This window comes from Pezoporus flaviventris, unplaced genomic scaffold, assembly GCF_033815535.1.
Source record: "Pezoporus flaviventris isolate CSIRO_AGI_PZ_B2104156 unplaced genomic scaffold, CSIRO_AGI_Pfla_v1 ptg000002l, whole genome shotgun sequence".
In the NCBI taxonomy this organism is placed as follows: Eukaryota; Metazoa; Chordata; class Aves; order Psittaciformes; family Psittacidae; genus Pezoporus; species Pezoporus flaviventris.
In genome coordinates, this window is record NW_026892550.1 from 28,790,002 (window position 1) to 28,813,387 (window position 23,386).

The following is a 23,386-nucleotide window of genomic DNA, read 5'->3' on the forward strand; positions in this document are numbered from 1 at the left end:
TACTTTGTACAGTTTCAGCTTAACAAGATTTCTTCCAGATAAAGTGAAAAAACCTGAGAGGTGAGATTTAGAGAAAAGAACTGTAGGAATATGTGGAAAAGAAGGGGGACAAACTAACCAAATGAACCCTTTCTGAAGCCCAAGCACTTGAAGGTTGTCAAGTGACTCTGGAATAGTCCAAGCAGTTTAAGGTTCAATCACACAACTGGAGACAGTATTAATAACAAAAGCTTTGCTTCTTAGTCTCACTGACACATCAACCATTGTATTATTACATAGGTCTTGCACAGCCTTCACTTGTTTTCAAAGCATTTGAAAACAAGTTTTGTCTTCAAAATACTGATGTTCTCTGTGCCTCTCTTACTGAACCGGGTATAAAGTGCCTCTTAAGCCCATTAATTTTCCAAATACATCCTCTCTATGCAAGATTTTCCATCATTCCTCATAGTTAGGGAATTGTCCACACATTGCTTTATCATGTTCAGATACTCTTGTGTTCTTGGAGATTTCACTACACTTCTGCTCATAAGATGCTGACTGCTAAAGGGTATACTGTAAGTTAGAAAAATACCATCTTGCAGTTTCATAGTAGAGCTGTTGAAAGACGTAACAACATAATAACCCAAATCAAAATGCAGATCGGGGGGGGGGGAAGAATCAAGGTTGCCTGACCATTCTGGTTATTTTTACCGCTATTTTAACTAATGTGACCACTTCTTTTCTCACAGTGCAGACATAACAACCTTTGAGTAGACCTCTTTAAATGAATGACAGTTCACACTTGAGAGCAATCATGTCAGATTTCCAGCAACCCTGTGGAGAATACTGTGTTTAGGAAAATACTGGTTACCTTCTGAAGCTCCTTCAAAAATCACAAGAGACAATCAAGGAGAGAGGGGAAAAAGAGCAGAGAATAAACATGTACAGTCAGTCCTTCCCTGCCCTCCTGGGTCACATACTCCTACTCTCTCATATATTCCATCTCCCTTCCTGAATGCTCCACTTAAAGTAAGTGGAAAACTAGAGCATTCTTCTTGATTTAAGGGTACTGGGTAAACCCACTGATACAGATGCTAATGTCATCATTTAATTAACTGTATGAAATGCCTTTTACATCCATTTGTAGGACTCTTGACAGAGCTGTGTTAAACCTGAACAAACGTTTGCAGACGACTTCTATTCTGGAAAAATATTACATCATACCTATCACACCTAATAAAGTTATTTAAGTACAGTGATAAAGCAGCTACCCACAAATGACACAGGACTCCAGATACCCACTGTTTCCAGTGTTCAGTCAGCCTTTATCAGTTTGCCAGTTTCATGGCACTGCTTTTATCAAGGTGCCCAGACTACTCAATCCTTTCCTAGAAGCTCATTCAAACATCCAACCAAGCCAGCCCTGGACACTATACTAAAAAAAGCTGAACAAAAAACAGGCACTAGAGAAATTCAGTGACATTCCTGTTGGCAATTTATCATAAACATGTGCTACACACAGCCACTTCAAATGTTGAAACGTGCTCCTCTGCTAGCATGAACGTTCTGTAGCATGAACTGCCTCTACAGATTAACACCAGTGACACTCCGATGCTTATTTATGTCCTACATACCTCTGGGCAATGACAGAGTGTTTCCAGATTGGTACAGAAAGCATGCTGTGATGCCAAAACAAAAACCATGCTTTCATTAAGACAAAAGCATCATGAGCCTAATTACTGATACAACACATCAGTGATAAACTCTAAATTAAAGACAGTACTGGTTACCAGCCTAAGTCCTCCTTATGCTGGCCTTTTTACTTGCCACCTTTATACAGTCAGGCTTGTAAAGCAGAACAATTTCCACCCTTAAGTTGGATTCCTCTCCAGGCTTGAAAACCCTGTACCAAATCTAGCTGAAATGCTCAGTTTCTGAAGACTGAAATCAGATTCGCAAGTACCACACACAGCACAGTAACTAGGAAGAACCAGCAAAACAAAAATCAGCAGGGATTTTGCAAAGCCTTTTGATCACTGAATCATTCACAGAAGATTTGACACCTAGCTGGCAAAAATAACCCCCGACCTTGGAAAAGGTCCAAAAACCCTCCCACCCCCTCTACAGTCACTATGGAGATGGCAGCAGCCAACTCCAGTTCCTTATGGAGAACATTAGACCCATCCCAAGCTTTTCAATGAAGAAAACCATTTACCATAAATAGCTTCTCTAGTTAACAAGCATTCAGAAGCGAGAAATACACAACTGTCTGTACATTAGGGTGTGTTTCATTAAAGTTACATTTAAGTGCTGGGATATTGCCCCAGTACTTGACATTGTACTTTACTATCTCAGAGCTTGCCTGGTACCACTGGGTTTCTTGTGCACTGTTCCTGGATTACTAGACGAACCATCTATCGACCACTTTTTGGTTTGCAGAGCCAAATTGAAGCCTTCCTTTGTTCCCATGTACTAGGAAAGTGTGCAGTAATGTCTACACCAGCTACAATCAGGGTTTTTTAAGCAAGAGATCAAATTTCTAAAAAACTACATTTCTTAGAAGCATTTTCAATAGCCTGAACAAACTACCTGACAAGCACAAGTAGGAAAAACCTCATTTCTCTCCCCACACTTCTGCAATCACTATTGTCTTACCCCTAAGCACCTTCTTCTCACATTCCTCATCCAAACTGTTAGCTTCCACAGGTTTTTCAAAACCCACGTGTGAGTTGCATAAGCAATTTTCAAAGAAAAATCCTTCCTCAACATTTTCTCTTGTAGGAAGATGCAGGCTGGTAAAAACCTTCTGCCTCTCCTCCATTTTCTGGAAAGCCTTGTCTACACATGTTAAATTGGTGCTCACTTCTTTGATCAGTAAGACCAGATCAGCCTGAGTATTTAATCGAGCTTCCATTTCTTCTCTTACTCGCTGGATTTCCTCAAGCACAGTTCTTATATCCAAGTGACTGGACTTCACCTCTGCTCGGAGATCTTCTTTCACCTGTTGCTGGCTCCTCTGCAGTGCTAACACTGTTCTGATTTCCTTCTGGGATGTTTCCACGTCATGCTTTAGCTCCTTCTGCCCAGCCTGCATCGCCTCCTGGCTAGCTTTCAGCTCTGCCAGCAGAGCCGCGAGGCACTCCATCTTAATCCCACAGCAGTCACAGGTCTTCCAGCGTCACAGCTTCCAAGTGGTCAGGGACATTGGTGAGCTGGTAGCAGCTTTCCCAGACAGCAGGAGAGCTAGCACGTAGCCCTCGCTATGGTATTCTACCACAGCATGCTGCAGTGAACTAGGTAAAAGTCTAGTGCAAGGCAAGACAAAGGCAGTAAGAGTTCAACAAGCAGGGCTGTGAAGCCGAGCTGCTTCTCAGGCCTCAGCAGAGCACTAATCAGTTTAATTGGCAGATTATGCCACACCTGAATTTTTTAAAATCTTTTGCTGACATCACTGTACACGGAACGTCACCCAAAAGCCACTCCCAACAGTCACTTGATCTGTGCATCAATCAAAGTATGCCTGGGCATCAGCAACCAGGTTTGTTGCAACACAGGCAAACAATCTGCAAGAACAAGGCAGCCTTTCCTTTCCAACACAAAGGCTCAAGAGGAGCCTGAACTGCCTGCAGGAGCTGAAAGACAAACAGTTCAACAGGGCTTAGTTATTTCAATTGTATATTCATCAAGGTGATTGTGCACCTGTCCTTCTGCTAATGTTTGCAGTGAGAGTTCAGGAGTACCTCTGTGAGCATGATGGATATTGCCTCGCTCCCACCGAGTGCCCTTCTCATTCCCTCAGCTAGCAATGCTCTTTCAGCAGCCTTTGGAAGAACCTAGATCCTGAGGAAGCCCTCTAGTGCACAAACAATAAACAGTTACCAGAGCAATATGGGAAAACTGACTAATGAAGTGGTTTTGGCAAGCTAAGGAGGATAAGCCTTTTAGCTACCAGGGCTGAGTGTTAACTTTTACAGAGAAAAGCTAAGGCTTCTTACTTTTAAGCACAGAACTCATAAAAGGTGTAGGCTTCACGTAAAACCAGGTAGGTTAATGACACCAGGCTGTTAGCTGTTTTTGTTACACAGCAATTTAATTACCCAGTCATTGGATTCAGTTGGAAAAAAATGACCAACACAATGTAGATTTTGGTCTACAGAAGGCGTCACTCTCTCCCTTCAAAGAGCTGAGCTGGTACTCAGCACAACACCAGCAGAGCAAGACCTGGAGCAGCACCCAGGTTTGAGCTCAGAAAAGCTTTTACACCACACCTTTGGAACTGTCATGACTCCAGGATGCTTTCGGAAGCAGTGATGATCCCACAAACACCCCAGAACAGACAACCTATCCATTTAAAACCACAATAATCCCCATCAGCACTCATTTGGGCTGGGAAGCATCACTGAGAATGGCAACAGTTCGTGAATGCACAGATGCAGGATTTCCAGCTCGGCACAGTGCCTCTGGTCAACAAGCCAAACTGTGGAGTCCCACTTGCAGTCAGTTCGCCTCCTACAGTAGTCCAGGCATACTCATACAATCAAGAAGGTATCAGAGGCGCATCCATCACACAGAGCACCTCACAGCTTGCAGGTATCCCCTGACTGTCCTGCCATTGCGGAGGTTGTAACAGCCCCTGGTGGGCACAATGCTGATGGTGGTGCTTTTTTCCAAGTCTCTATTACCTGCCAGAAGGCCAGACATGAGCTTTCTGATGGGATTTCCCCAGCACAGCTATTAGCCACAGGTGTGATTCCTCCTCCCCTCACCCCCATGCCCCATTTCTACCTGGATAGCTATCCCAAGAACTCCTAAGTCTTATTATTCACATATAGTCACCACTGAAGACCAGTACACAAAACAGACTGCAGAAGCATAATCTGAAGTTTGAAGGTAACATCTGTGACAAAAGATTTAGGTAGGTGAAGAGAGCTAGGTATGAGCACTAGCAGTACTTCTGCATCCCTAGACCAACACCTGCAGTAACTCTTAACTCAGCAGTTGAGCTCTTCATTCCAACCTTCACCATACCTTAGCAGTTGCTAAAAATTTTAGAAACAGAGATGAAGCACTTGCAAAAGACCTTGTCAGACACTTCCTGGCAGCAAATGAGTTGTGGTCAATGGCTCAATGTCCAGCTGGAAACAAACGGAAAACTCATTACTAGAAAAGAGTATCAAGTTGTGTCCCTCAGGGATCGGTGCTGGGACCAGCCTCGTTCAACTTCTTTGTTGCCGACATGGACAGTGGGATTGAGTGGGCCCTCAGCAAGTCTGACAATGATACCAAGCTGTGTGGTTCGGCTGATATGCTGGAGGAAAGGAATGCCATCCAGAGACAAGTATCATGCACAGTTCTGAAGTCAGCACAGAAACTCACTAAACCATAGCAACAGTTTTGTTTTACAGTGTTAAGTAATACAGCACATTTGAAATATAAACCGAAAGAATTTACACATAGCTTACAGTGAATCATACAGAAAAAGTCCATTACTTTGACTTTCAGGGTGGTTTCATGTTCTATGAGGTTGACCAGTTCATACAGCTAGGACTGGGGTCAGACTTAAAACAGCAACCAGATATTTTCACTTCCCAAACATGAAAGAGGAAGCCACAAGTTGCATCTGTATACTAACTTCTCTCTTTTTCAAAAGGTTTGTTACACCTAATTATAATTGGTATCTGAACACACTTCCCCAGTTAAAAAAAAACCAGACCAACGAACTATAAACACCACCCCACAACCACCCCTGAACTTCCTAGCATTAGGCTGGCAAAGAGTTTGAGAGCTAAGGAGAAAGACTAAACTAAAAATGAAAACAAGAGTAAAAACTAGAGAGGGCTACAGAACAGAGTACTTGCTAAAAGGAGAGAACACTCAGATAAGAATATATCCTTGCAAACTAAATACATACTTGTATTTAAGAAATCAGCCAAGTTACAACTAAAATACTGAACTAAAGGAAATGCTGCCAACACATCCCACAACACACACTGAACCAAGTTATGGCAAGCCTTATGAAACACGTATCCTCTACAGTATTAGCAGTCATGAAACACTTATAGTTAAGTGTGTTCAGTGGAGTTTTGAGTTTGATCAAAATTTCCTCAAATATACCGATAAATACTAAAGTAAACTTGAAGGTCCACATGTTTTTATTAGAGCCGGAAGAACAGACCTACACCGCTGACCTCTACTCTAGCTGAATTTATCTTTTCCTCTCCTAAGCAAGCTTGTCCCTTCGATGCAGTACTGTGCGACCCATGAGTCTGATTCTGAGGTTTTTTTTCCTTCAGGAGTTATCAAATCTCACTTTCACATCTGACCCAGCCCCTAAGCAAGTACATAACTTTGCCTTGTATGTTAATCTTTAAACAGCTAATTCTGGAGCCTCAACAGGGCTCTACAATTCTCCTGCCTTCCCCCCTGCCACTATGCACACAAGCTATTCAAGCAATGCAGCAGAAAGACTGATCAACAGTTTAATCTCATGGGTTTGATTTTAAAGTTGGCCTCATGATAAGGTAGAGCACTTCAGAGAGGGAGACTTAAGAACATCCATACAAATAAGGAAGCTGTTAGGTTTTGTCTGAAGCAGTACATATGCTGTCTTTGAGAGGACCTGGAAATTTGGCTAGCTGTAAATTACCACCTTCAATTCTTTCAAAACTCCTGCTCTGGGCTATAAATGCAGGAAGCAGTTTCACACAAATATACAGGGAAAGCAGTCACAAAACTAGATTAACGGTGTCTGACAGGCTAGACTTGGGTGGAAGTGTTCCAGCCTCCCCAGCCGCTCCACAGCTTGGGCAGCTGTAATTTTTGCCTATATCATCCAGTTTGGTAGGTGGCAAACATACGCCTTCCTCCTGCGCCTCTCCAAGCCCAGGCTGGTGACTACACAAACACAGACTCTTGAAGGAGTGATGTTTTGATTCTAAGCTGTGCCTCAGGCCTGTCTGTATAAGCTGGTGCATACAGCCCCAACTTGCTCTGTTCACACCTCAAGCACATCAGTCACGAGCCAGTTCTAGTCCTCAACAGAGCGACTTCATTTTTCAGAGTTCTGCCTGAAATAATTGCCCAACTGAAATGCTTAAGAAAATTCTGCATCTCAGGCACTTTTCTAGCTACTTGCTTAGCTGGCCTTGTATCACAGCAGCTGGGGGGAAGATTAACAGCACTTCGCATCTTCCATCTCTCTCTGCACCAATATGGTCTGAAGCCCAAGACAAGTAGATGCTTCCTAAACCAGCATGGCAGCTCTTCCTCTCCTTTACTCTTACTGTAACCTTTGAGTCTCCCTTCTTTAAGGTCAGGCACTAGTCCCTGCCCAGAACATCCAGTTATTTTAGCTGTCATCAAATCCTCCTCAAGTTGTTCTGAACAAAAAATCACAGAATACGTGGTTGGAAGGCACCTCAAAAATAACCTGGTCCAAACTTTCTTGGCAAAAACATGGCCTAGACAACATGTCCCACCACCCTGTCCAGCTGAATCTTAAAAGGGTCCAACACTGGGGAGTCTACCACTTCCCTGAGATTATTCTAATGGCTCATTGTGAAAACTGTGAAACATTTTCCTCTTGTGTCTAATCGGAATGTCCCCAGGACTAACTTGTATCTGATACACCTCATCTTTTCCATATAACTCCTTATAAAACACAAGTCTTCTTACAATCTTCTTCAAAGGCTGGCTACAAATACTGGAATGTGGTGATAAGGTCTCCCATAAGCCTTTTTTTCTCCAGGCTGAACAAACCCAGTTCTCCCAACCTTTCCTCAGATGGCAGGCTTCCCAGTCCTTTGATCATCTTTGTGGCCCTTCTCTGGACCACAGAGTGGTTTTGCACTATCTCCCTCCACAAAAGGCTCAGCAAGTCCAAGCATTCCTTCAGAAGAACCCTTTACAAGGGCTCCTCTGAAGACAGATGCCAGCCTACTCCTGGCCAGTCAATCTGACACATACTTCATACTCTTTCAGGCTCTGAAGTGATAACCCACAGGGTGTAGCAAGCCCTCTGCCCTACAGTGTGAGGGTCTGGACTCTCTGTTGGGTTACAAGCATGCCCCTGCCATCTTTCCATGAGGGAAGGAGTGCCTTCCCTGCATGAAGAGACACTGAGGGCAGCCATAAAACCGAAGGCAAGCAAAATACCAACAATCCAAATGTGACATTGCACTGAGGCTCCTAAATAAGCCACAGTACATTATCCTTCCAGTTCCTACCCAACAGACTCTTACCCACACAACAGCCTTTGAAGTGGGCTCCCTGAGGATACATGCCCATTAAAACAAACTATCCATTAAAACATCAGTATTTCTCAACCAAAAGCATGCCTTCTGTTTAAACACTGACATGTCTTTGTTTCTGTAAGATGTCACCTGTCCTATGGTATACAGCTCTTGAGCCTGTACAACTCTTTTAGTACATTGTCAAACCGACTGCCCAGAACACAGTGCTTTCCCCTCCTAGAGGAAGCATGCTAACATTTTCGTTTGCCATTACTTTGGTATGTTCTGCTCATATACTGATTAAGCATACACAATCTCCACATTTCATTAGCCTTACTAACATATCTGAAGATTATAATTTCTGTTTTAAAACCTACATTAACCTTACACTGAAGCTGTGAAAGGAGTTAAGACTATGTTTCTAAAGATACCTAAACCACATCTGAGGAAATGCATTACCCTCCAAAGTGCTGATGGCTTCCCAAATAAAAGCACAAAGACAAGCGTTAACCCAACTTGTGTCATCAGTGCAACTGGCTGATCAACCAGCCTGTGCATTTTTTAAAGAGCAAGTTTTGAAGGGAAGCCTGGGGATCAAGACTCTCTTGAACTGGGCCCTACGCTGCCTTAGTGTTATGTATTTCTTTGTCATTTCACCAGTAGCTGTTTCTTTTCCAGTCTTAATGATGACAAAGTGAGCATCTGGTGAGATGATATCAAGTGGCCATGCATTTTGCCAACCTGAGTAGTTGTGCACTGGCAAAGGCCATGATGATGGCAGGAAAGAATTAAAAAAACAAAACAACAAATAACAACCCAACCAAACCACAACAAAACCCCAAAAATTTCAAAATACAATGTCCAAGATTTCAAGCAGTTCAGAAGATTGGAAGGGATAATCTTTACAAGTCATGTTTTACAAAGGACTTAAAGGAGTCTCAGACTTGAACATTAAGTGTGTAATACACTTACCAGATAGATGTCTGCCTGTTAAATGTGTCTGACTAATGCTGAAATTTCAGCATTGTGCCCATAACACTTCTTACCTTATATGCCACAGGACTCCTTTACAGAAGCACTGTCTGAGTTTTGAACACTTAACATACAAAGTGATTTTCTTTTAAAACTGCATTCCCAATATATTAGTCTATTAGTCAAGTTTACTGGAACTGTAACACTTAGAATTGAATTGGGTTTTCAGCTAGCTAGTACATATTAAGCATGAATGAGCCACATATCAACTACAAATATGTAAAACAAATTAATAAGTCCTCTCTATGCTCAAATATGACTGCAAACTAAATAACCAAATTTGAAATACCATGTAATTTACAGAAGACAAGTCTAACAAACACCAGCTAGACTGCCAGTGGATCAGGGTTGTTCTAGTTATTTTCTCAGTAACCAAGAAAAATACTGATGCTTGATTTCTTAGCTCATTCTGAAATAGGACAAAGCCTGACACATGCCAGTAAACCATACAGTGCTACCTACCTCTGTCCGTGGGAGAAGAAAAGGAAGGAGAAGATAGTAGAACTAGCTTATTATACTAATAATGCCAAGCCTAGAGCATGGAAGTTTTGATATGAGGAACCTGCTGTATGTACCCTAATGAAACAACTCTACATCCATCTTAAAAAAAAAAACCAAACACTGCTGCAAGTCATCCATTTGTAAGGACACAGATGACAGGATGGAAAATAACTGCATGAGGATGTGTGTTGATGACTTGGCCAGTAAGGACCAAGTTAAAGTTTGACCTGTATCTCAATCTATTATCTTTGGTTTAGGCACTTGAATTTTGCTACGTCAGTTTAGCATATATGCCACAGGCAACTTTAAATCTTTGAATTCCCTAGATTTTCAATGAAAAATAATAGCTAGCAATTCTGTTTACCTAAGGGGTTTACATTGAAGTTTCCAGTTCAGGTATTGCTCTGAGTAAGCAAACAGACATCTGAAGCACTCCTGTTTTTTTCTGCATACCTTCTTACAGCTGCAGCAATGCCTTCTCATCCCCAAAACACACACCTGCCCAAAGAACCGAGCACAGAGTGATGTTGAAGACTGATGTTTGTTACTCCTCTCTGCTCTTATTTCCTCTCCTTTTTCTTTTCTCTCCATTTCCACCTTCTATACAAGAAGTTGCTCCTTGTTGCCTGGTGCCCTCTACTGCTTCATCACCAATACAGGACATCACATATTTTTTCCGTTTGCAGCCTGTGTCTACAAAGTCAGGACTCCGAGTCGAGTTGAACAGGGAATCCCACCATGGTTAGTTCATACCATCCGCAAGCCCTTTCCAGATCCTATTAACTGCCTCCACAGTGCAAATCCTGATCCCTCCTCCTCACCTCTACATCCTTCTTGAATACACTTAGGGACACCCATTTCCCTGTTTGCAGATACTTAAACACAGGGTATCATCACACCCAGGAAAAGACTTTCAGGGGGGACAGCGTCTGTGTTTGTGTGTAGTGTTACAGAAAAAACCTCACTGTATTATCAACGTGTGTGGAAAACCCTCACACAACACCAGCGAGCAGAATGATGTCAAGAGAACCTTTCTCCTTTCCCAGCCTTTCTGAAGATGCCAGCTCTTGCATGCAATCAGGGCTGAAACACAGTCAGAAAGGAAGAAGCTGTCCAAGTCGCAATGCTTGAACTCATTCTTTCCCTAATACTGTAGTCTACCCTACCCTGCTCATCATCAGGAACACAGGGCTGAAAGAAGCCTCCAGAAACCACTTACATTAATCCTTCTTGAGGCAAGGTAAGCACTACCTAGACACAAAAGACATTTCACCAGACTGCTCAACTGTTTCAAGTATTACCACAATACACCCCCCTGCATTTTTTATGATACCTTTTCTTCCAGCTCAAGCCTGATCTGAATTCATGTAGATTACATCACTGACTATAATCTCTCTACATGCCACATATTTCATCCAGATATTAACAGGCTAGCTGAGAAGCTGCTCTCACACATGCACTGCAGTCTCCTACATTCTGGGAAGTCAGATATGTAGACAGTCTTAACTATTTTTCAACTATTTTTTAACATGCTTCCTTCCAAATGGGCTAGCAAGCGTTATAAATATGCTAGGGATAAACATCAAGGAACTGGGAGAAAACACTGTTGCTCACAAATCCCAGTAAAAGAAAGTTAACAGCTTATTTATTTCCATGATAAATTTATTCTAGATCTACGTATCAAACTTGGCTCCAACAACCCTAGGTTTTAACAGCTAGGAATAGAAAGAACTCCAAACAAATCCAAACAGGATTCTTGTAGCATATAGAATTAAGCTTTTAAGTTTTAAAGTCACCTTCTGCTTATGCACTGTGGAGGTCCACTGTGTTGCAATAAAGGCAAAGAAAATCCTAACACCAAACGACCCAGAACTTACTTGGAACTTTAACTGAATCACTGAACTTCATCAGTTATGCCTGCCTCTAAATCAATGAAGCAATTCTTCCTGCACAACCCACACATGATTAGTTAACTGCCGGAACACTTATTAGCCCAGCTTAATATTAGATTCAAGAATTTGGTATTTTTCTCTTTTTTCCTGAACTACTCAAAGTCTTTCAGAGTCAGAGTCTATGCAAAGCTCAGTAATTTGCAAGGAAGCATAATCTTTCTTGAAAACAACTGCGCAAAAGAAACCTGTAAACCACATTTTTGACCACAAGACCAGAACATCAATATGCACCATTTATTCTACAGTACCTGCAGCTATCTTGGACAGAGAGGACAGAGTGGCTTTTAGTTTGAACTCAGAAGCTATTTATTCAATCACACTAGTATGAGCTGATCTTATATGACTGTAACAAATGTCACTGACTTCAGTGTGGCACTGAAATACTGCCTAAGGGATATTATGGAAGAAAAAGTAGGGCAAGCATTAGAATTTAAAGAGCTTCAGTTATATTTTGTATTAATGCGCTTGTGCCAAAACTGTTTCTAAACGTATCCAACAACAGCTTCCTGTGTTTAGGAAACTCTACATCCATTTAAAGACAAATAAATCAGATTAGACCCAAATTCACTCAGGTTGTTCTTTAAAATGTGAGGTGATAGCACTTCTAAGCACGCAGGAAGTACTATAATCACTGCTAAGTTATCCATAATAGTAATACTTTATCTAACAAAACAAACAAACAAAAAAAAAAAATCGCTAAAAAGTTCAATTCCAACATTTTCCTCAGAAAACAACACAGCTGCAGTTTGCAGTTTCAAGTTAGGAAATAAATAGCCAACATCCAAATTTTCTTTTTGGTATATACAGAGTCACTTTTTAGAGAAGTCACAAATTTCTGATTATGAAATGAAGTATAAAGCAATTCAGAGACAAAGCTAGTACATGAACTTTGCCCATGGATTAAAACCCCCCTGACCTTCAAGGATGATGTAGGCATGATTAAGCTTACAGGTTGGAAATAAAACTGAGAAAAGTTTAAACTGCTCAACTGCCCAAATCCCTTCAAGAATCAGTCCTAGAGCTCTTAGGAGCTATACAGAAAATGCTAATGGAGCATTTTCTACACTGTTCACTATGGGATAATGCACCTGTGCTATTCATCCTTTTGATTACACGTATCACTACAGTTAACATGAAGTGATGTCTCTGCAGAACGAAGGAAAATTTAAGCAGCCACCAAAATCAGAGGTAAGATCACAACCTCAGGAAAATGCACTTTAGGAGGCAGCTGCATAGCATGTTTTATTAAAATTAACCTTGAAATGGTACTTTAAAGCTACCCTAGCTGTGAAGCACAATTTGCTGGTCAACAGAATAAAATACCATCTTAATGGAACCACTTCAGTTGCTACCAGTTAAAATCGTCCACATGAATTCAATCTTCCATGCTTCAGTGAAACTGCAAGACAGAAAATGTGGCATCTCAAGTACCCCATACCAGTTCTAAGTGCTGCTGAAATATCCCCTTTTAAAGAGACACACAAAATGCACTTAGACAATTCCTGGCAGTCACAGCACCATAGTCAAGTACTTCTTTGTGTATTTCCTGTTATGTTAAACAGCTTTCCTGTTATTAAGCAGCAAGGATGTCTCCCCAGGGACATGCCTAGAACATTGCACACCATTGTTTCAGGAACAACCTCAGTACAACCTCATGGAGCCCACATGCCAAGCTGAAAACAAAACAGAACAGGGCAGCACCCAGTGCTTTTATTAGCCATAAGATGTAATATGCCTCCACCCTTGGAGAGGCACATAATCCTTCTGCTGCCTGCTGACTGCACCTGGAAGTTAAGGGACTTCTCTTCCCAATGACTCCTACCCAAACTGTGCAACTAAAGATCTCTCTGGAAAAGGCTTCCCAACAGGGACCAGTGCTCCCCTCAAGGAGCAATTGCTTGCCATGCCTGTTGTGGAGACCAGGCAGTTCCTGTGGAGGATATTTAAAACATTAATCACATCATTCTTTGCATTCAATGTTCCCCAGAGTCTCTTCTATTTAAGCTAACAAAGAACCACAAGGATGGCAGAGCTACATTTTTGCATAATTGGGTGGTGGGCAGGGAGAGAAGCAAAGATGACTACAGAAATATTCTTGAGGAGCAAATTCCTCAGGTAAACTGGGGTATGCCCATAACTTACCACAAAGACCAGAACCCACATGCGAGGTTAATCCCCATGAAAGATCTCTAACTACAAACACCTCTACCTGTGTCATTAATAAGTGCAGCAAGAAAAATAGCTACTCCACATTATATACGCATCTTGTCTTCCCTGACCCTAAGTCCTAGTTGAGAGGTCCCTCCAAGACACAGAAATGTATGTTTAACAGGGTTATGCTATTCATTTCATATTAGATCACCTTTTTTTTTTAGGTGGCAAAACTTCTTAATTTGGTGAGTTAAGAAAGTGACAGACTGTACAGTAATAGTTGTGGAAATAAGTGAACCTTGATTTTATACTGATTATACAACAAGTGGCCCATGCTTACAGCTAAGAAAAGCAATGTTTTCTAGCCTTCTGTTTTATTAGGTGTAATTTGCAATTAGGTTAATAGGTAAATTCACACATTCTTCTGCTAGAAGCATTTCCAATACTCCTGGTTTACTATCTCAAATATTTGAAAAGGCTTAGCACAAAGTCTATTCTTGCAATAAATACAAACATAACATTTTTAATAATTTAAAGTGCTTGATATTAGCAATATCAAACATAGAAAAAAACCAAAGGCATGAAGTGAATTCATTAACAAGTAGTATTTATAACACTTTCCCAAATTTTCTACTGAAGGACTGCTAGTTCTCTTTAAGAAAAGGATGAGGTTTCATTAGAAGAATTTCACCACAGATGTTCCCTGCTGTCTTATTTCCTGCCTAACCAGAAGTTTTTCCACAACATCACAAACTGTTTACACAAGCATCTTGAGGAGGAACCTTTAGTTGCCATAAATGCACAAGCAGCATACTACCATGACAAGAAGTAGCAAAAATAAATTTAACCAGGAGTTTAACACAGGACACAGGGTTATTAATGTCCTTGCTACAACCACCAGACATCAGTAAAGATGATGCTGAAGGAGGGTTCATAAATAGCAACTGCAAAGAAAAACATCTCAGTCAGATACAAGCCAGGTCATCTGAAGTGGGTTATTTCTACATGTGAGTATATGGACAGCTAAACTGAATAGGAACATTTTTTTATTGAAGAAGTTCTAAGTATGTAAATTATCCTGCTGATACATTCATTTCTCAGAAGATCAAATGCTATTTTACATTCATTTCTCAGAAGATCAAATGCTATTTTCTTCTCTCTGTAGAATGGAGAACAGAAAAATTACTCCATGACCAGGAAAAGGTAATGGAATGGGGGAGAGTGCTGTTGGTAGACATTGTTAGAAAGGTGCTAGTGATACCATTAACTGTAATCTAAATCATTAATAATTCTGCAGCACTAGTTTATCACATTATCATGGTAAAAGTAATAGCTTTGCCTCCTCTTAAAAATGAGATTTAATTTAATCAAATCTTTCTGACAACAATACTACTCTGTGGGACCACAGAGAGCACGTATATCTAGAGAAGAATAAACAGTCATACAGGTAAACTCGGGAAGCTAGACAGCTTGACCAATGCAGCCTTCACTGAGTTTTGTTCTGCAGGAAGATAAGCCAAGAGAGATGGGATCTGCTTGCAGATAATTTTCCAAGCAAGGTAGTTTTTGGTCTGACATTTGGTGAAACAGTCAAGAGCTGTTTGAAACGCCAGGACTTTTCCTACAGGTATCAAATCCATCAGCTCTGGACCCAGGTTCTTTCATTGCATCATGCCACTCAAGGAACAGAACTTCTTAAAATACTACAAACAGCAGAAACACTGCTTCATTACAGGACACTAAATTAACAGCCAATCTATAAATAGAAATTGTTACTGCTTGCTATTGACTGCAATGAGAGCGCTGTCATCCCAATCTACACAGTACTGCCTCCACAGTAATTAACATACGATTATATTTGATTAATTGAAGATACAATAAACTTTTTTGCCTTCTACCCCTCACCTACATCAAAGTTTTCTGTGCCAACAAAGAAAGAAGAGTAACACAAAACAGCCAGCCAACTGGCTACAAATACTCAAAGCATTGCATTCTAGCACAGATTTCATGGCATCCTTTTCCTCAAAAAAGCTACTGCTTTATGCCTTAGAAAGTTGAAATTAAAAGGACCGAGTAAGTAGAAATGCTTTATTTGTCTGGATGTTGAAAGCCATTTCTACTATGGTAACAGACTCATTTGCAAAAGTTGCAAAACTTGTAGAGGTAGCTCTGACAAGTTTTAAATCCAGTTTTACCACACTGGAAATCCCCTGAGGTAATTTAGAAGCTATTCAGGTTTTTAATTGTAATTACAGCTGCCTGACACTTTCAAACCCCAATCTACTTCACGGCAACATAGGTTGCAGCCAGACCCTTTTCATCTATTAGGCATATCAAGTGGGAACAAATACACACTTAGAATATGAAATGGTATTAGCAAAGATAATTTGCTAGGTCTTTTATATTTACTTGCCAATTAACTATTCTTCTATGAAGTTGAGTTTGAAGCAGCAATTCTACTTTATTTCACGTTGACAAATACTCAAGGCATCCTTCACATATAATTAATCTCTTTAAGAGATGGAATAAAAATCCAACATCACTCACTGCAGAGGAACCAGAATGCAAAAGCTGCCATCCATCTGCTTTCACAGACTCCAGCTCTTCTTTCTCCAAAGATTTTTTATGAGCAAAGCCCCTCATTTATTTTCTTGCTTTATTAAATATATGCACAGTTTAAGTGTTAAAATCACAGAGAAGTTATTGGTTTGACTTTGGTGTGGTTTTTGGGGGTTTTACATGGCATATTTGTGGTGGTGTTTTTTTTTTCAGCAGCTCATTTCTGCTGTCCAGGAACTACTGCCATCTTCATTTTATACCTATTGTAAGTGCAACAACTGGATAAGACAGTATAGAGTACGAACTATACTTACAAGCTCCGAAACACCTGCCACCTGAAAATAAGGACCTCCATTTAGCTATCACCTACATGCCTACTGAAGCTATGACCTGTTAAGACTGAAATCAAGCACATCAGGCAAGGCATTTAGCACCCAGTCTTGAACAGATTAAGTCAGGAGCAAAGAGCCTCATGGACTTCAACAGAAATGTGATTAAATCCAGAATCTCCCATGACAAATTGTTTCCAGTTATTCAACTTCTTCTGCTCAGAACAGACAAGCTGGTTTTACTTCTGAACTATATTTTTCCTTGGTTAAGTGACGCAAATTTTTAACATGCTTGACCTGTATCAAATCTCTCCAGCAGATTTTTAGATTTAGAATTCTTAGTAGGGTTGACTGTGTTGGGTATGCTTCTACAATTCCATATTCAACTGTGGTGTCAGACGTTAATGGGCATTTCTGTTATTCTTCTGAGGTGGAGAGGAAAGGCATATGAACAGTTAAGCAACTCATAATACCTGAGGCTTTCAGAATCCTCCTTTAAGAGCACTTCTTTGCAATGCGCAAAAGTAATTTCACAGTTCTCAATGTGATCTGAAGCAGGATTTAGGGAAGGAATCATATTGGAAAAGGATGTCATGTGCTTAAATAAACAGGTCTGTAATGTTTGCTCGTTAGTAGCAATACAAAAAGGGAATTTTTTAAATCAGTACTCCTGAAATGACACTGGCTACTGTTTGTCCTGACACACCTCTGACTCCGATGGTAGTAAGAGAGTAACTACGTTTAGTAAGCAATGGAAGTCACCAGCAAGATAAGAACGCTAAGTACAGTTTGCTTAGGGAAAGTAAAAAAAATTAAGGATGAGCAGCATGAAGGGCTGGATAAAAACAGTTCATCACAAAAGCATCAGTACAGTTCAGTATACAATCCTTAGAAAACTCTGAACAAAAGGTACAAAAGCTTTGACCTCCATTTGCAAAACCAGTTTCTTGTCTAGAATTTTATCTTCATGCAAAAGAACACACTAGTAACTCAAAATGAATGTTTCGAATCATTCATAAAATAATGTCCCTCTCTGGCAGTTTATACAGAGATGATGATTTACTCTGTCACACCACTGATGCATGAAGAGTGTTAAGAGCACTTCACCCTTCAGTAAAAATTTGTAACGGTTTGATAAAGGAACCAAATGTTTTATTTCATCACTGAAAGACACTGGTGCATGCTTAACTCACATCTATCATGTTTATGCAGTTCTGAAGCATTGAGATATTAGTTGCAGTTACTTGGTGAAAATAAGTTTTACAAGTCACAGGACAGGCAAATAAAGCATTTCCTGATCTATTTCAGTGTTTCTGGTTTTGCTGAAGAGGCCATGCATTAATACACAGCTAATAATGCAGGTGTACTATACTTAACAGTAGCAGAAAAAAATGACATTTTGATGTCTGCCTACATTTAAAGGGAGAAGAAACTTCTGGATATAGTGACCTTGACGCAGTACAGAGCATGTGGAATTTAGACATAAGGCAACAAGCTGAAGGATAAAACAAAAAAAAACAACCCCCCCAAAAATCCACTTTAAATTTTACAGCAAATTTCCCCTGGATTTATTTCATTCATGGGGGGGGGGGGGGGGGCAGTAGTACTTGGTTTTCCCTGAACAAGCTGTATGCTAACGCTGCAAGATACTTTAATTACTCCAGTTACTCTGACACCTCCACCTGGACAAGATGTAGGAAGTGCAAACACACTTCAGCTAAAGGATCAATTTAACCATAAATGCAATGACTAATCTAGACAAACTTAACACCAGTGTAAGTAACCGTACATCAAGCCGTGCTACACACTGTGAAGAAACTGCAGCAGGCCGCTGCAAAATACCCTCAAGTCAAAGGGTATTTTGAAACTTGCAAAAGGGGGTATTTTGAACTCACAAGAGCAAGTTCCATCCTCTTCCTCCCAGTAGTGCTTACATCCTAACTTCACCAAGTTACTGCACCTCAAACCATCAGTCAGGACATGGTAACAGAAAAAGCCAACTTGACCTGTACTCTAGACCACTTTAAAACTGTACATTTCAACAACTGCCCTAAGTATCTCAAGGATGCTTTGCAGCCATACAAGGCAGTTGGTCTATGCTGTTATGAAGGCGAACAATAGATGAAATCCATAATAATGCCTATTAAAGTGCAGTCTACACCAAAACCAGAACTGAATGTTGCTTACATAACACACACATTCCTAAGTGGACCCCGAAATTCCTTTTTTCAATTACTCTGTCCCTTATTTGTTGACACAGTCCCTAATATATTCTATTTCTCATTGCTTATGTGACCTTGGAAAGAAGCCACATGTCATCATGTCATTTTAATCCAACTAAACCACTACAAGAAAAGATACACTGGTGCTGCAAAACCAAATATGGCTCCTCCCAGCATTTAACAACAACAAAAACAAGAACCTTCTATGCTTATCATATATATTGACATTGCCTGATCTACTGTTGCTGAGCTATGAACCCAAAATAATCACTAACAAGCTTCAATGCATTCCACTGTGTCTAAACCCCCAGTGTATCCTATACATACTTGCACTGTGCACTAGAGTATGACCTGGTTTTCAGATGCCCTACTTGCTTGGCATAGTCAGCTCTAGCTAAACACTGGTCAGCTTTCTGCTAACACCCCAACTTCCTATAAGACACAGGGACAGGAAAGCAGAAGGGGAAGGCAAGGCAAAACCCCCTCTAAGCTTTCAATGATGTACCATTAGCCTGTCATATTGCACACAAACACACAAAAGGTCTATTCAGCACTTCTTATTTAGTGAAGTGCTACTTAACTAGAACACAGGGCTAGCAGTCTATTTTACATGCTGTTATTTAACAGAGGCATCCTGCAGGCAGGTTTTGCTTTCACATCCACTCAAACGAAATAAAACCACAAATGGATTCTTGCAATTGTAAAATTCCCTTGATACACGCACTGATACTTAGTTTTTCAAAATTATACAAATTTAAGTAGCAGTTAATGAACATTATCTCCTCCCCTTCTCTTTTAGGCTTTTTGTCCCTGGAATATATACTATGTGGATATTTCATACTGTTAGCAACATCAAGGATGTGGGTATATGCACAGACTCCCTTATATAAGGACTTCTAGCATCAAGGTATTTTAATCCTAGCTTAAAGCCATGTAAGCAAGCTGCAAACAGAAGTCTGTATCGTGTTTCATAGTTGGCCTATATTATATTCATAACTGAATTTATCATCCAGGAGGAACTGGGACACCATATTTACTTTGCCAGGACAGGAAAGCAAGCTGACTGGTAGACCTGAACTCCAAATAAAAGCAAAAAGGGTGTTGTCAGGAGAGAGAGGGAGGAAATGCCTGAGAGTAAGAGCTTCTGCAAAACTAGTTTATGTAGCTGCTTGCTCCTCCCTAAGTAAAATGAGAGAAAATTACAAATAGTGCCGTGCAGAAAATGCCTTATGTAATATGCAGGCTGCCACCAGTTTCTTTAGATGTCATGTATCTCAGCTAAAACAAACTAACAACAAACAATGCCACCCTCCACCAAAACCATGCACGTCCTGGAACAAAACTCAGCTTCCACAGTCTTGTTCCCACTCCAGATACTTGCTTTATTTACTTTACCTGCCACTGAAGATGAAAATCAGGTCAGATGCAGCTAAGAATTTTGTGGCGCCTGTCACTGGATTGGGTTTCTAGGGTTTTGTTGTAGTTGTTTCTGTTGCCTTTTTTTTCCTGGTGGGTTTTTTGTTGTTTTGGTTTGGTTTTTTGGAGGGGGGATGTTTAAGCACACACTTCCTTGAATGTCTCTAACACTCCATAATTTCTAGGTTTGTATCAACACAAGTGAGCATTAAAGCTTGCTTGTCCTACTTGCAAATAAGATATATGTAACATGCCATGTACTGTAACAGATATCTACATATCTACAAGTATTCAAATATTTCTCACAGACAGAATGCCATATCACGACAGCCCCTGTATCCATTCCACTCCCCCCCCCCCCCCCCCCCCCCCCCGCCCCCTTCTCCCCATCAAGGTATAGAAAAGACAGCATTCCCAGCAGAAAATCATTAAAATGATTAGATAAATATTTAATAGCACAAACTTCCTGATACTATTTTTGGACTTGTGAGAAGAAAGAGCAAATTCTAATTAGCATTTCATAAACAGAATAACCATCTCCCAAATGAGCAGCTCAGTGCTAGTGCACGAACACACAGACTTAGAACATGAAACTACTTTGCTCAAAAGTCAGGCTTCTCTATGAAATTCAAAAACTTTCATGCCCCATTGCTGCTGCTGAAGTAAACAAGATATTCCCTCAATGCATGCTCTAATCATCATATTAAGAAACCACAAACCTGTATGAAATATAACAGTGCTTTTCCTGTAGCCAGAAGGTAGACGAATGTTTCGGAGCAACCCCTTTGCTGTCAGCCTTACACGCATGTTGGATAAGGAAAATTTCGGGGACCATAACATGTCTTCAGTGCAAGTGGAAGATAGACAAGCAAGAAACAGCATCCATGTACTGTCACATAGTATGTTTTTATATCACTATTAGCAGAAGTGAGCAGCTCTTGCTGAAGAAAACAGGCTTGAAGAAGTAGTCAAGTCTCCATTCCTTTGCTCTCTTTCCTTATGCACAGACAAGCAAAAAAATCAGCAGAGGCAGATATTCACAGCATAAATGCTGCTGGCAGCTTCTCCTCACCAGATGTTGTGGAAACAAAGCCTGTCCTCAGAATAAAACCGACTTAGTTATTCGGAAAACCAACTGCCTCTAAATTACATCACCGTGTTGATGCTTAATCTGCTATGGGACTCTGTGGGAGCTAGGAAAGGAGAAGAGGGAGGAGGAGGATGAGGAGGGAGGAGGAGGAAGTGGGTGGTCTCCCCAGCTGAATATATCATCCAGCAATGTCACAGACCATGTAATTGTTCTTTGGAGACATTAAGGAGATTATTTGAATATTCCTGGAGGCATATTTCAGCTCTCTTCTCTAAGAATCCTTTCAGGACGACTTATTTTTCTTTTTTAAACAGTCTCTTTCAATTGACATGAATTTATCAGAAGATTTATCAGCTAACACTTTTTACCAGAGGGGTTCTTTCTTGCATTAAATATTATGTAAACATTTAAAGTCTTCACAAATCTAGAAACACATCTATTCTCTAAAAACAATTCAGTACTTGTCATCTGCTGAAGGGAAATACTATTCAGCTTGGCAGCTCAGCTCTGCAGATACTTCCGTTTATGAGAAGAAGAGCAAGGAATCAGGCATCAATTTCATATTAAAACACATCTCTGCCAGCTGAGTTTTGAAGGCTCCCAAACGTTGCAGCAAACAGGCAGTGGTGCAGAAGTTCCTAGATGCTCTCTCCGTATTTAATTAACCCTCTTAAAAATGTTTCTCCTTGCTATTTAATGAGTTCAAAAGTTTTGCACATACCTTGGTCCCTTTCAAATGCCACTAGCAAGAATGAAATGAGGAGGACAGCTAGAAACTAGAAAATAGAGGAATAACTTTTACAGATACTAGAAAAAGTCACATTTTTCACCTAAGACCATGACTATGAATACATGCACTGTCCGCCTTTCTGTGTAAAAAGAAACATTTCACTACTTTGCCTTGCTAGGCAGCCACAGGAGCAAGGGACCCCCACATATCTCACAGCCAATACAGGAGACAAGGCAGTAACAGCTCATATCTTCCTTTGGATTGCTTGAAGAGCTGCCCTCTAAAGCTATTGTATCTTTTTAGGGACAAAAAAATTAGGTACTATTCCAGTGATTCTGTACTTCTGCCATTTCACCAAACTCCAGTCAATGCTCTCTAGCACCTATCCCTCTTGACATTTTTTCTAGTTCCAGAAACAATGAGCCCCACTTGCTCTGAAGGAGGCATAACCCAAAGCAAACAGAGTTTCATCCCAGAGGTGCCTTACCTGTCCGCTGCTTACCACAAATCTATTATATTTTGATAGCATGTCTTTCTTGCTTAAAATGTGTAACATTTTAAGTTCTCTAGTGCTTATTTACCATGTCAGCTAGAATGTCTCTGGGTATCTCTAACATCACACAGGACAGTGACAAAAAAGCAGTTCCTTGTAAGAGCAGCAAAAGAGCTGCAGCCCAGCATCAGGACTATCAGACTCGTTAAACCAATCTCCACAGTGTACTGTGAGAGAATACTGCTGAATGTTTTATGATCATGTACCAAAACATTTCTTTCCCAGCACAGTGATGTACCACCAACTCTTAAGAACCATAACATGTCTTCAGACTGCACAAAGCCATTCAAAGTAAGTACAAAGACAGTAAATTAGCTTTTCTTGTTTGGTTCCCAGGGCAGCCTCCGCACACAGGAGGGCATGCATGTCTTTACTGCTATAAAATCCTATTCCTTCTAGTCTGAAGAGCTGTGGCACTAGCAACGTGTATTCATCTGCATTTGCAGCAGCGTGCAGATCCAGACCCTTTCCCAATCTAACACCAGTATCAAAGACACGCCATCTTTTCTGTGTTACGGGATTATCAGACTTGGAAACCATTCTCAGCAGTAAACAGAAGGCTTGTTACAGCACATTGGAATAGCCTTGCGTATTCAGCCTAGTTCATTAGCCCATCTCCTCAAAAATATTAGATCACTGCT

The 23,386-nt window shown here is 40.6% G+C and overlaps 1 protein-coding gene across 7 annotated transcripts in view; it reads right to left on the reverse strand.

The window, feature by feature from the left end:
- MTUS1 (microtubule associated scaffold protein 1) overlaps nt 1-23,386 on the reverse strand; it is an 87,714-nt gene that overhangs the window by 29,607 nt on the left and 34,721 nt on the right. The window contains exon 1 of one of the 7 annotated variants that reach the window (XM_061473378.1): nt 21,092-21,568. The exons of 5 other annotated variants lie outside the window; for them this stretch is intronic. In XM_061473378.1, the coding sequence (XP_061329362.1) occupies nt 21,092-21,254 (163 nt within the window). In that variant the 5' untranslated portion in view covers nt 21,255-21,568. Of the gene's footprint in view, nt 1-2,634; nt 2,951-21,091; nt 21,569-23,386 lie in introns of those variants that run through there. One more of the 7 variants, XM_061473370.1, reaches the window with a different exon arrangement.